The following is a 14,269-nucleotide window of genomic DNA, read 5'->3' on the forward strand; positions in this document are numbered from 1 at the left end:
TACGTGGGCTGCTGACCTCTGCCTTCCCATGGCTCAGGCTCCACCCTAGCCAGAGTTGGACAGGGCAATGCAGTTCAAGTGCAGATTCTGCTCAGCAAGGATCCAGAACTAACTTGGCTCTAGGTTGGGGCTCAGCTGCACTTGGGAGCTGGTGAACCCACTATGGGAGTGAGAGGAACTGCAGACCAGATCGTGCAAATGTCCAGTTGCAGACCAGATTGTGCAAATGTCCAACTTGCTAGACTCTGAGCCAGAAGGCAGTACGCGTCAAAAGTCCCTAAAAGGGTAAATCTCAGGCAGCAGAGAGGCAGGTGGTGACAGGCAGCAGGAGGCAGGGATGGCTCAAGCTGGAGCAGTTCTGGACCCCAAAGCATCGCTATTTTTTGTTTTTGTGGTTTTTCCAGACAGGGTTTCTCTGTGAATCCCTGGCTGTCCTGGAACTCACTCTGTAGACCAGGCTGGCCTCAAATTCACAGAGATCCACCTGCCTCTGCCTTCTGAGTGCTGGGATTAAAGGTATGTGCCACCATGGCCCAGCTCCTTAGCTCCTTATGTCTTTTTTTTTTTAACTATATCATATTGTGATCCTATCTGAGGCACCTCTAATGCCAGCCAATAATCTCATTTATCAAAAAAGGAAAAGAAAGAAGGTCCCTTAGGAACCCTTTGAACAATACCATTCCACAGGCCTCCAAGATCCTCCAAACTGAAGCTGCTAAGACACTTGACTGGGGCTCTTCCTTAAGTATGTCTTGTCCTTTTCCTGGGCATCTTTCTACTAACCATTGTGCTTTACTGTGTGTTAAAATACTTTCCTAGTAAGTATTTAAACTCAAACTCAGCCTCATACTGTCCTGAGATCATTTATTACAGTGAAGTCAAGCATCGCAGCCTCACCTAGTGGAGGCCTCTGGAAAGAATCCAAAGATGCTTCAGGCAGCCTTGTGGAGGTGTAACCTCTGGCCCTACCCCACTGCTGCTCACAGTCTTTTCTACCTGCTCCTCTCTGTTAACCCAATAGGAAAAACTTTGCCTCTCTGTGCCCTGATTTTCTTATTTGTAAAATGAAGAGTGACTCAGTGGCTAAAGAGCATAGGGCCTGAGATCAGTTCCCAGTAACCATATAGGGTGGCCCACAACCACCTGTAACTCCAGCTCCAGGGGATGCCCTTTTCAGGTATTTGCACACATGTGCAAAACACACACACACACACACACACACACACACACACACACACACACAAATCTTAAAAAAATGAGGATGGTGATACTTACATTTTCTTGGAGAAGTAAATGAAATTATGCATCTACATATGTTCATTCAAATCCCTGGCTAGACTTCAACAAGTATTCCATGAACAATAGTTTTAATAGTAGAAATAATAATATGAGTCACTGTATATTGAATTCTTGCTATTGGATAAAACATTTTCCTTAGTGCTTGAAACTCATTATCATACTTACTCCTAACAGTAATCTTCTTAATAGGGTGCTGCTAGTATCTGTCAATTTTAGGTGAAGGAGCTAAAAAGTATAGAGCTGGAGGGAATCTCAACAATAATAAAAGGCACTGTTGGGGACTGTAGTGTAGTTGACAGAATGCTTGCCTAGCATGCACAAGACCCTGGGTTCAAGCCCCAGGATGAATTAAAAGAGGCAAGTAACACTTGGCTGTAATCCCAGCACTTGGGCTATAGAGGCAGGAGGATCACAACGAGTATTGGAAGAGACTGGCTGATTGATCAGTTGGTAAGTCTGATATCAATGTGCTACCCTGTAACTAGTTGTCACTGTTTTTTTGTAGACAACACAGAGCAGAGTAAGACCAAAGGTCTGGAGGTAGACAGGTGGTTAACTTGGCAGTAGTACTGTGCTGGGTACTGGGAACACTTGAGGACCAAGACACTTTTTTTTTTTTTTTTTGTCCTGAGGCCACCTGGAGCCTGGTTCTGGGTTTCTGGAGATCATATGTCTCATAATGACCCATGCTATTCAAGGCACACACTCCATGGGCAGTCTGTTTCTTCAGGTTTGCTGGGAAGTTTGAGGGCAGGTGATCCTTTTGGTGAGGAACACAGGAGACAGATGATCACAGTGCAGAGAGAGAATTTCCTGAGGAATCAGGAGTCTCCTCAGGAAGCCAGGTCTAAGTGGAGACCTCAGAAAAAGTCAGCAACGAAGGTGTGGAATGAAGAAAGCAAAGGGGAGATTGGAGGTTAAGGGGCAATGCCCACATGCCCAGGAGTAAGAGGAGACCAAGAGACCTTTTCTAAGGGAGAAGGAATATTTTAGAAATGTGATGAGAAGGTCTTAGAGGTCGGCAGGGACCAGGTGACAAAGCCTTGCGGGTCCTGTCAGAAGGTTTGGACTTCATTCTGTAGGTGGTGGAAAATCACAGTTAGTACTTGGAGGATGTTGATAGTTTGAGTTTAAGAACAGGTCCTCTGGCAGCCATCACATTGTGAGATGGGGCAAGACAAGGCTTTCTTCGGGGTTGTTAGCACACAGGCAATGGGGGCCTGCACTGAGGGAGGAGGGAAATGGACAGAGAGGGAATCCACAGGAGCTAGTCACTGATTGGATGTGACAGGATGGGAGAACTGGCTGTCAATTATACCTTCTTTCTTCAGCAAACTGAGTCGATGGCTCTGCATTTCAGCACCATAGGAAAGAAACCATTGGCGGAGAAGCCAGTGTGCAGGGGAATGGCAGGTCAGTTTTAAAGCACACTGAATTGGAGAGCCTTGTGAAATATCAATGGAACTGCTCAGAAGGTCATCTGGATGAGCTCTTCCCTAGTAGGTGTCGGTTTTGTTTGGGGTGACAGCTCAGTTCAAACTCTCTCCTAGACACTTCTGCCAGTCTCCCCAGACTCTCTGTCATTGTCTCTGAGCTCTCACGGTTGCTTCTGGCCAAATAGTTCTAAATGGATATCCTCGGGTGAAGGTTTTGGAAAGGATATTGTTTTCCTGATAACAAAGAACAGGCCCAGCCTGGTATGTGCCCTTTGTCCCTACGCTTGCCCTTCCTTCCTCTTGCCACATCACAGTTAGATGCTTGGACAAGCAGTAGTGATCTTATGACCATGGGGCTGAAAGCCCTATCCTGAGACCAAGAAGACACTCTGCACTAGGCAGTTGAGGTAGGAACTTGGTCTGTTTACTATTCGAGGAAAAAAAATTTTTTTGTTTTGTTTTGTTTTGGATTTCTCTGTGTAATCACCCTAGCTGTCCTGAAACTCGCTCTGTAGACCTGGCTGGTCTTGAACTCGCAGAGATTTGCCTGCCTCTGCCTCCCGAGTGCTGGGATTAAAGGTGTGCGCCACCAGGCCCAGTTAAAAAATCCTTTCTTTAGTTAAGGTGCTGGAACTATTTTTTTTTTTTTTTTTGTCATTTGTAACAAAAACATGATCTTAATTGGTTCAAGAGCTAAAGCCCTGGAGACAGATGTGGGTTAGAGATTGAGATTCAAGCCAGCATCGAGGCAGTAACTGACAGCTCTGAGGTGCATGTGAAGAACAGGCACCGATATGTACACACATGTAAATGGTCCTTATGAGTTCAGAGACTGAGAGGGCTGCCTCCTAGGTGATGTTGAGAGAAGGCGTTCCTGTTCATAGGGCAAGAATTCTTATATTGTTTTCATATTGTTGACATTTCTATAATCCCATTCAAAATGAAACAGTCCATTTGGGGTTGTTTGGTGAAGACTCAACCCCCTGAGATGTTATTTTGTTATCACATTCAAGGTGCCTAACCAATGGTTTGCAAGCTCTGGTCCTGTGTAGTGATTATCTCCCAGGGTGGCACATTTGCGGCTCAGGAGCTGATCTGGGAACCTCTGTTCCTCTGTGCTTCTCTTTTTCTCACAAATCAGCAAGCCCTGGAGGTCTGTCCTGGAATGCTGGTGCAAGAATTGCCCAGGACTGTGTTGCAACTTAACATGACCGGGCCAGCCTTTGTCAAGTTCATTGCCACAGCCCCTCGGCTTGCCGGATTCTTCTCTTCTTCCCTTCTTGCCCCACTATAGCCTGGAAACCTATTCTGCCTAGCCTACAGATTTGGACATTTTATTATCTTTTTCCCCTCCCGCTTCTGTTCTTGCTAGGTTATGCAGCAAGGGTCTCATTACAGTACCTTAGGCCAGAGCTTTCAATCCTCAGATGAACAGTTGTTCTTGCCCTGCCCCCACCTCCGCACACAAGCACACCACTCGAAACGCCTCATTCTGCTCGCCTTTCTCTTGCCCTTTCAAGCCCTTGCAGGCTGTTTTCTTGCCCAGAAATGTCTCTCTACACGTTCTCTTACAGACTGCCCAACTCACAGCAGCCAGATTTATCTTCCGCTTTTTCCAGCAGCTGGGAATGGCTAGAGCCCAACTCCCTGTCTGTTCCTCTCTCTTAATCCTTCCTTCAAGTTCCTTACAAGTCCTGTTGGTTTCTGTGTGCTGATAATATGGAAAATGTGCCCCTTCCTCATCAGCAGTGCTGTTCACCAGTTCAAGAGCTTCAGGTCTTGTCTGGTTGATCTGCCCTCTCTTCGGCAAATGTATCCCATCAATGTTATCTGCCTTCCCTTTGGCAAATGTACCCACATTAATGTTATCTGCCTTCCCTTCATCAAATATATCTACACCAATCTCTTGCTTAAAACCCTTTAGGCTCCAAATGGAATTGTCCTTGCAGATCTGCCAAGTCTCCATATAAGGTGGATAGTGAAACCCAACACAGTGCTGGCCCTTAGAGAGCCCACACTGCTCTTGTCTGCTCAGATCATAGCCCCTTCCTCTGAGCTCCTAGATCAGCTAGGCATAGGAGATTCAAATAGGACCCTCACACTAGAATGCCTAGGTTCCAGCCTTAGGTCAGATGCGTGTTATCTGTGTACCCTAGGGAGAAATTTCTAATTCGCCAGGTCAGTTTCACCATATGGATCAAGGAAGTATTTGATAATACAAGCAGTACTTGATTTGTGGGACTGTTACATTTCAAAACTATCTAGGAGCAGAGTGCATGTTTGTAAGTATTAGGTACTATGCTTGTTACAGTTATTTGGACCCATGGGGGTATGTATATTTGTTTTGTCTTCTTCAATTGTCTACAAAACTATTTGACACATGTTTATTAAGCGTTTACTGCAAAATGAATTTGCTAGCTCACTTGGTCAGGGTGTCTTGTCACATTTTATTTTGGCAGTTAAATTAGTATCAGGTTAAAAAACAGGAGCTTTGCTATTCTACTCTGTATCCCCAATCCTGAGCTGAAGTCCTGGTTTCTAGTAGAGGTTCAATTCATTTTTGCCAGTTCCCATGTAACATGATCTTGTGTGAGTGTATGTGCTGGTATGTGTGCATAAATGTATGTATGCAGGCCAAAGATAAACTTCAGGTGTCATTCATATTTCATATGGAGAAAAAAATAGACTATGGAATGTCTTTCTTACTTTCTTTTCTTTCTTTCTTTCTTTCTTTCTTTCTTTCTTTCTTTCTTTCTTTCTTTCTTTCTTTCTTTCTTTCTTTCTTTTTTGGCTTTTTGAGACAGGGTTTCTTTGTGTATCCCTGGCTGTCCTGGAACTAGCTCTGTAGATCAGGCTGCCCTCAAACTCACAGATCTGCATGCCTCTACCTCTCGAGTGCTGGGATTAAAGGCGTTCACCACCACCACCTGGCTTAACTAATACTTTTTTAAAAAGCAAATACAGATGTGCCTTGACTTACAGTGGATCACCTCTGACAAACCTATTTGAGTGGCATCCCATTGTGACTAAAGATGTGCATCTCTCCCTTTTCTTTTTCCTTTTGGTCATGGCTTATCTGACTCACTTAGAAAACAGCAATGGTATAATCCTTGATCTGTGCTCTTTGTTTCACATAGTGTGGCCAGGTAAAACCTTGCAGGCTGGATCACAAAGTATGGAAAGCAAGGTCTCCATTCAAGCAGCATGACTGTAGGATAAGAATGAAGGACAGAGGGGCTCTTGGGTGTGAGAGTTAGGGAGGTCTTCAGGGAGCTGGGTTTTAAAGGAACAGTGGGGAGTTGGCCTAATTCAGGAGCAAAGGAAGGACTATGGAAGCTGAGTAGCATCTATCTTCATAACCTGGAGAGCACAAAAGACAACAAGATGTGTCTATTATTTTTAAATTTTTCCTTATTATTATTATTATTAGTGTGTGTGTGTGTGTGTGTGTGTGTGTGTGTGTGTGTGTGAGTGAGTGTTGCCTGTAGGGAGGTCAGAGGACAACTTTGTGAAGTCAGTTTTCTCCTTGCATTTTTACAAAGTTCCTGAGTGAGATAAGACTCAGGCTGCCGGCTTCACATGCGGAATGTCTTTAGCCAAATCCATTGAGCCATCTCACAAGCCTATGTTTACGTTCTTAACAGCCCAGTCTGGAGACTGAGGTGTCTTCCAGTCCTGATGTTGTAAGCAGTGGGAGGCTAGTGGTTGACAAGTGAGTAAGTCTCACTTAAGAAGGCAGAAAACGTTATGCATAGACACCCAAAGGGAAGTCACATACTTTTAGTGCTTTATCCAGTGTATATTTTATTTTATTATTTATTTTATTATTTATTTATTAATCAATTATTTATTTATCTATTTATCTATCTATTTATCTATTTATCTATCTATCTATCTATTTATTTATTTATTTATTTATTTATTTATTTATTTATTTATTTATTTATTTATTTATTTATTTATTTATTTATTTATTTATTTATTTATTTATTAATTTTCGGAACAGGTTTTCTCCGTGTAGTTCTGGTGCCTGTCCTGGATCTCGCTCCGTAGACCAGGCTGCCCTCGAACTCACAGAGATCCTCTTGGTTCTGCCTCCCGAGTGCGTGCGCCTCCGCCGCCAGGCCAGTGTATACTTTTAAAGGATGCCAACACCTATTTTTTTAGTCTGTCCATTCTGAGTCGTTGCCCCCTTTCTTTTGTCTCCACAGGACACTCAGAGTGACTTCCCGGGAACCGCCGGAGCTGGCTAGGGGTGCTCTTTTTAGTCTCCTCCTTTGAGGCCTGCGGCCAGAGTTAGACGCCGAGGTGCCTCACTGTGCAAGTTTAATCTAGTCCTGGGCTTGCCAGAGAAAGGTTTCATCTCACACTCGCCCCAATTAAACCAGACCGCCCACACACTAATAGAGGCTTGGTCCCATCCAGACCGGAAAGAGGGTGCTAGACGCCTCCAACCTTGCGCCACGGGCGTGTAAAGATCGGCCGGGCTCCCCGCTTTCCCAACTCCTCCGGCTGATCACTACTCCCCGGGGCCCAGGAGCGACCGGGTCACCCCCGAACCATCAGGATAGGCCCTGTGCGCCTGCCCTGGACGCGGTGGGCGGGGCTGTGCAGAAGGGAGAGGCGGTCCGGAGGCGCGGTGGGCGGGGCCTGTCGCTGGGCAGGTTCAGTGACGCCTCTGGCCCCGCCCCCGCCCTTCTGGTTCGGGTGGGGAGGGCGCCGGAGAGCGCGCGTTGCCTGAGCCGGCCGGGGAGCGGCCGAGCAGAGTGTGGGGCGGCGGCGCGATGGCTCCGGCTGGGGACCGCGAAGGCTACTGGGGCCCCACGACCTCCACCTTGGACTGGTGTGAGGAGAACTATGCGGTGACCCTGTTCATCGCTGAGTTCTGTGAGTGGGGGCCTGAGGCGGGGAGCGAGGGCGCGCGCTGAGGGGCGACGCGGCGTGTGGAGAACGCGGAGGGCGAACCTGGCCGCGAGGGGAGGCTCCAGGCCGGGCCCGGGAGCGGCAGCCGGGCGTGCGTGGCCGGGGGAAGCCGGGGAGCCGGCGAGGCCGCCCGTTGTGCCGGGGCTGGCTTCGGGGGGCCTCCAGGTCGGGCACGGAAGGGACGTGGGAGCCGCGCCTGGACCTCCGAGGAGAGAGTGAGGCGCGCGGCTGGGAACGGGAGTTCCTACCTGAGCCGCTGCGGCCAGGCCGGGCGCTGCCCGTCCTGAGGTCGGGGCTGAGGAGGTCTCTGTCACGCGGGCCCTGGGACGCCAGCCCGACTGCTGCTACCCGCCTCAGCCGGCCAGCCGGGCACGAAGGGGACGCTTACGGGCTTCATCCTCCCCCAGTCTGGGAAACTCTTCGGGGCCCTTCCCTTCCTCTCGCCGTTCTCATTAGACCTCGCTCACCTCCAGGGAACAGTTACCGTTTCTCGTAGCCGAAGCCCCCCGCCCACCCCCCACCCCCACTCTCACCCCTACCCCGGTGTCTGCAAGTGCCAGCGATCGCTGTTCATCTTGCACCAGAAGTGGAAAGCCTGAGCACCTAGTCACTACCTTCCTGCTCCAGCCACTCTCCCAAGAGCACCAGAGACTAAGTCTCCTTGCTCCCCTCTTCATCTAGCTTGTCAGACTTGCTGGGGGTTAATGGTCATCTGAGGACACTTCTTTCCATGAATGCACCTTCTGAATCCGCGATTGGCTGCTGTTCTCTGTGTCTCTGTCTTTCTCCGTCAGTCTCTGTCTCTGTCAGTCTCTCTGTCTGTCTCTGTCTCTCTGTCTCTCTCTGTCTCTCTCTGTCTCTCTCTGTCTCTCTCTGTCTCTCTCTGTCTCTCTGTCTCTCTCTCTCTCTCTCTCTCTCTCTCTCTCTCTCTCTCTCTCTCGTGTGTGTGTGTGTGTGTGTGTGTGTGTGTGTGTGTGAGAGAGAGAGAGAGAGAGAGAGAGAGAGAGAGAGAGAGAGAGAGAGAGAGAGAGAGAGAAAGAGATTCCTAGATGATTATTCCTACCAGGCTAGAAAGAAATCTGCCACTTTTTCCATCCAGTTTAGCCAGCTTTTGAGAGCACAGTGTTTTATCATTCTTTTTGTTTGTTTGTTTCTGGCAAGAAGCAGAGAATAAATAGTCTTTGGTTGCTACTGCCACTGCCTTCTTTTGAATGGGCCCACTTTACTAGGCCGTGAGGCAAAACTCTTCTTAGCTAACATTCCCATTCTTGAGTCCTTCTCCAGGGCGAGTTTCACGCCAGATAATCCGGCAGAAAGTCTTGCAGTTTTCAGGATGCTAGTCCCATGCCCTTGAGACCATGATTTAGATTGAGCATCACTTTTTCTGAACTACTAGTTTTAATGAATAGTTTTTATACAGTAAAGGAGAAAACAGACAAAGTAATCATTTATAGGGTAATTACTTGGCAACCCAAACATTGGCCAAGGAAGCACTTTGCCAGTTCGTTTTTAGATAGCTTTGGCAAGAATATCAGAGGCTCATGACCACCAGGGAGACTTACAATCATGTTCTCTGAACTGGAAGTGTGTGGCTTTTTGTTTTTCCCTCTTAGGAGTCTTTAGATATTGGATGGGCTTGAAGTTCACTCACTTTCTCTAGAATGTAGAACCAAGTGCAGTGGGTGGAAGAAAATAACTGTAAGGGGAAAGATTTTTTGCTTCAACACAAGGAAAAACCTTCTAACCAGTGATTCTGTCTTGGAACAAATTGGCTTGGGGGTAAAGGGAGCAAGAGCTTTTTGTCACTGAAAGTGCTAAAATAGGCATTGCTCACATAAGTCATTTATTTGAAGAGGAACTGTGTAGTAAAGGTACTAGCCTTATTCAGTTTTATTAATCTCCATAGGTAATAAAGACTTTTAGTTCAGAACTAAGGTTTTAGATTAGAATCAAAAGAGAAAACTGGCAGTTGAGTCATGTGAACTGTGAGAGAGGAAGATACTAGTATTTTGGCAAATAGCTCTGAGAAATGGGAAATGGCTTTACTTCTTCATGTCCTCAGAAGAGGAAACTGAGTAGACTGAAGGAAGCCGTTGACATAGCAATCAGAAGGGTTGCGTGAAGAGGGTAAATGAATGTGTTGGCAACTCTTTGTGTACATATTTTGGGAGAAAATGACCTAAAGGAGGTTGAGTCACATTGTCTGACCATATAACATAGTGGTAGATATCTACCATAATTTAAAGTGTGAGGATTTGGCCTTTGAATAATACACAGATTTAAAAAACTGAGTGTGTTGGCACATGTCTATAATTCCAGCACGAGGGAGGTGAGAGCAGGAATTCAAGTCCAGACTCTTCTACATGAAACACTTTCTCAAAAACAAAACAACAAAAACAAAAACAAAATAAGCAAGAGAGCAAAAGATAATTAATACATATATACTCCTGAAGAGTGCAGCTCTATAATATTTACATTAGTGAGTTTTAATGGTAGTATTATCAAGGATAATAATATTTATTATCTAAGTACTCACTATGTACCATAATTTGCTAAACCTTTGATACATTTTACCTCTTGAGTTTTACAATAATTCTCTGAAGGTGTTATTATGCTCATTTCACAGATTAAGAACTTGAAATGTTCATTTATTTTTAATTTGTAGTTTAGTTTTGTTTTGTGAAAGGGTTTCTGTAGCTCAGACACTCCAGATGTTTAATGTGTATTTAGGCCAGGCTGACCTCAAACTCTTGGTACTCTTCCTGTCTTAGCATCCCAAGTCCTAGGATCACAGGAGTGAGCCAAAATCCCTGGAAAGAGCGTATATTTCTTGTATTTTTGGTTGTGAGCCTAGCCTTTAATGGCTGAGCCATGTCTCCAATCCAAGATATAATTTATCCCAAGTTGCAATGAGTTGTACTGAAAGAGTATTCAGGTTGAGGTTGTATTCTAAATCTATTATGCACTTTTGCTTCTCCATCATTGCTTTTATTACACTTACTGTTTTGCCCTTGCATTCAAGGGAGAAGAACAGACATGAAATCCTATATTATCACAAAAGACAAACTGAATGACCGTTCAAGTTATTCAGCCATCTTTCAGCATTACAGTGTATATTTTGGATAATAATTGAGTTTGAGGAACCACAGATGTGGCAGTGATAACGTTCAGTCCTGAAAAGCTGTCTTCTTTTTTTATTTTTTTTTATTTTTTTTTATTTATTTTTTTTTTTTTTGGTTTTTCGAGACAGGGTTTCTCTGTGTAGCTTTGCGCCTTTCCTGGTACTCGCTTTGGAGACCAGGCTGGCCTCGAACTCACAGAAATCCGCCTGCCTCTGCCTCCCGAGTGCTGGGATTAAAGGCATGCGCCACCACCGCCCGGCTGTCTTCTTTTTTTAATAAATTTGTATATCTATCTATCTATCTATCTATCTATCTATCTGGCAATCTCTTTGGTTTTTCGAGACAGGGTTTCTCTGCATAGCTTTGCGCCTTTCCTGAAACTCACTTTGTAAACCAGGCTGGCCTCGAACTCACAAAGATCCGCCTGGCTCTGCCTCCCGAGTGCTGGGATTAAAGGTGTGCGACACCACCGCCCGGCTTTTTTTTTTTTTTTAAGACAGGGTTTCTCTGTGTAGCCTTGGCTGTCTTGGAACTCACTCTGTAGATTAGGCTGGCCTTGAACTCAGGGATCTCCCTGCCTCTGCCTCCCAAGTGCTGGGATCAAAGGCATTCACAGCCATTGCCCAGCTAAAAGCTATCAGCCCATGTTGATTCAAACTTCTTTTAATTTGAAAAGATTAGAAAGACCAGGGGAAAGGAAGAGAGTCTTTTTAGGTAAGAAATAATAAGCCCCTTGCTGTGCTAAAAGTTATGGGGATAAGTGGTTCCTATTTTTTTTTTTTTTTTTTTTGTTTTGTTTTTTTTTGAGACAGGGTTTCTCTGTGTAGCTTTGCGCCTTTCCTGGATCTTGCTCTGTAGACCAGGCTGGCCTCGAACTCACAGAGATCCGCCTGGCTATGCCTCCCGAGTGCTGGGATTAAAGGCGTGCGCCACCACCGCCCGCCCGCTATTTTGTATGGAACTGTACAAATAACAATGCAAGCTAAAATTGGCTAATAATATTTTGTTTGTTTATGTGGCAGAAGGGATGTATACATGCTACATTGTATGGAAGTCAGAGGATGACTTGCAGAAGTCAGTTCTTTCCTTCTACCATATGGGTTCCAGGGACCAAACTCAATTTATGAGGCCTGGTGGCCGCAAAGCAGTCTTATAATTAATAGTAGAAACGTTATAGTTGTTTTATAAACTTTAAAAGGTGTTGTCAAACAGGGCTGGGAAGATGGCTCGCTTACCTAGTGCATACTGCCAGCCTTGTGACCCGAGTTCAGTTCCCTAAATCTACAAGGTAGAAGAGAATTGACTCCCACAAATAGTCCTCTGACCTTTCCACATGCTCCCCTGCCTGCCACCACATACACGAGTGTTTTATTTCTTTGTCAAATAACTTATTATCAAGTGTAGCTTAAACAGTGCTTGCCTTCTCATCACATAACTTGGAATGAATGTATTTCCTATGCATTGACAAATCCTTTCTGAGTTTGGACAATCTTTTAGCATTTTATTCTTTGCGCTTTCCTTATTGTGAAATATTTCCAAGAGTTCCTTTAATTAGAATTGACTTAGTTTTGTTTGTTGTTGGCCACTATCATTCTTTTGGGTTATCTTCAGTTTTTTTTTTTTTTTCATCACAACTGTTGTGTTCATTATGTTGATAAGTTTGCCTTAACTAAGTTCCTCAGGCAGTACATTTTTAGCCTCTTAAATGATAGCAGCATCAACATTTCTGTAATGCGTCTTTTTCTGTCCTGCTAGCCAGTGGGACACGGAGATTTTTTATTAATTATGAAAGCTCAGCCTATAGCTTAGGCTTGTTCTTAACTAGCTGTTTTAACTTAAATTAGCCCATTTCTATTCATCTACATTCTGTCACATACTGCCTATTCTGCTTCTTCCGTGTCTCCTCGCATCTCTCTTCTGTGCCTAGATTCCTCCTCCTACTTCCTCTCTCTGCCTTGAAGTCCTGACTAGCTATTGACTGTTCAATTTTTTTTTAAACACCAGTCAGAGCAATACACCTTCACACAGTGTACAAATATCCCATAACACATTTCCATGGTTTCCTGTTTCTCTTACAACTCTGTTTACATTTGTTTGGAATTTCCATTGTTGGCCAGTTCCCTCTTTTTTTTTTTTTTTTTTTTTTTGGTTATTGGTTTTTGGTTTTTCCAGACAGGGTTTCTCTGTGTAGTTTTGGTGCCTGTCCTGGATCTCACTCTGTAGACCAGGCTGGCCTCAAACTCACAGAGATCCTCCTGGCTCTGCCTCCCGAGTGCTGGGATTAAAGGCGTGCGCCACCACCGCCTGCCTAGCCAGTTCCCTCTTAATATTCATTTTTGTAAGATGTCACCAGAAGAAAAAGATGTAACTCAATCATATGCTTTGCTGTCTGTACATGGACTGAATAGCAGCTATTTAATGACTTTGAAAGTAACCAACTTTGAAAGAATTGCCTTAGTTGGTCACTAAAAAATTTATTTATGTAATTACATGTTGGTTGAAGATCTAGCAGTGAAGTTTGTAGTGTATTTATTTGAATTAGTATTATTTAACTAAATTCTGGCAAACTAAAATATATACATATTGGAGCTCTGCTGAGTGAAGATTGCCTCTGTTAATAATCCTCAAAGCATTCCTGTTAAGTAGATGATGCTACCCCATTTTAAAAAAGAGAAACTTGGTCTGAAAGAAGCTACCTACTCAATGGCATATAGCTATGCCACTAATAGTGGCAGAAATAGTATTCAACTTAGGTCTGACAACTTTCTTCCATGGTACACAGATTACAGAAAGTGGCATTTCAAGTACTAGTAGTTTAATGGAAGAAATTAGTGCCTAAAGGAAGAAGAGAGTTATAAGCTTTTATTATCGCCTTAGAGAAGAAATTACTCAGTTAAAAATTATTTAAGGAGCTGGGTGTGGTAACTCATGCTTACAATTCCAGGACTTGGGAGGTAGAGACAGGTGAGTCAGAAATTCAAGGCTATTCTTGGCTACAGAGTTAATTTGAGTCTACCCTAGGCATTAAGAGACCCTGCCTTTAAATTTTTTTCAGGATATTTTATTTATTCAGTAAATATTTATTGAGCTATTTTGTCAGTTGTAAAACTGTAAAGTTGTAAAACTTTGTCAGACTGCAAAACTCTTATGTATAGGCAGCCTCTCTGTCCATGATAGTTGGAAAGGCCAGTAGGATATAAATAGGCACACTCCTCCTCCTTTCTCACTCCCACCCCAGATTAGAGATTGAACCTAGGGCTGCATGTGTGCTAAAGCTATATCTTTGTATCATTAACTATACCTATATGTCTACATATCTCTTCTCTCTCTCTCTCTCTCTCTCTCTCTCTCTCTCTCTCTCTCTCTCTCTCTCTCTCTCTCTGTATATACATACCACTGAGCTAAGCTTAACTCTGTTTATTTTAAGACAGAATCTCATTAATTTGTCCAAGGTAGCGTTGAAGTCACTATGTGTAGTTCAGACAGGCC

At 44.4% G+C, this 14,269-nt stretch overlaps 1 protein-coding gene across 1 annotated transcript in view; it reads left to right on the forward strand.

Moving 5' to 3' along the window:
* The first annotated feature begins 7,437 nt into the window (after nucleotides 1-7,437).
* Nucleotides 7,438-14,269, forward strand: part of Acer3 (alkaline ceramidase 3) — a 91,112-nt gene continuing 84,280 nt past the window's right edge. Inside the window, exon 1 of the mRNA XM_052761349.1 lies at nucleotides 7,438-7,622. Within this exon, the coding sequence (XP_052617309.1) occupies nucleotides 7,520-7,622 (103 nt within the window). The 5' untranslated portion in view covers nucleotides 7,438-7,519. The remainder of the gene's footprint in view (nucleotides 7,623-14,269) is intronic.

This window comes from Peromyscus californicus, unplaced genomic scaffold, assembly GCF_007827085.1.
Source record: "Peromyscus californicus insignis strain IS unplaced genomic scaffold, ASM782708v3 Scaffold_4__1_contigs__length_199733344, whole genome shotgun sequence".
In the NCBI taxonomy this organism is placed as follows: Eukaryota; Metazoa; Chordata; class Mammalia; order Rodentia; family Cricetidae; genus Peromyscus; species Peromyscus californicus.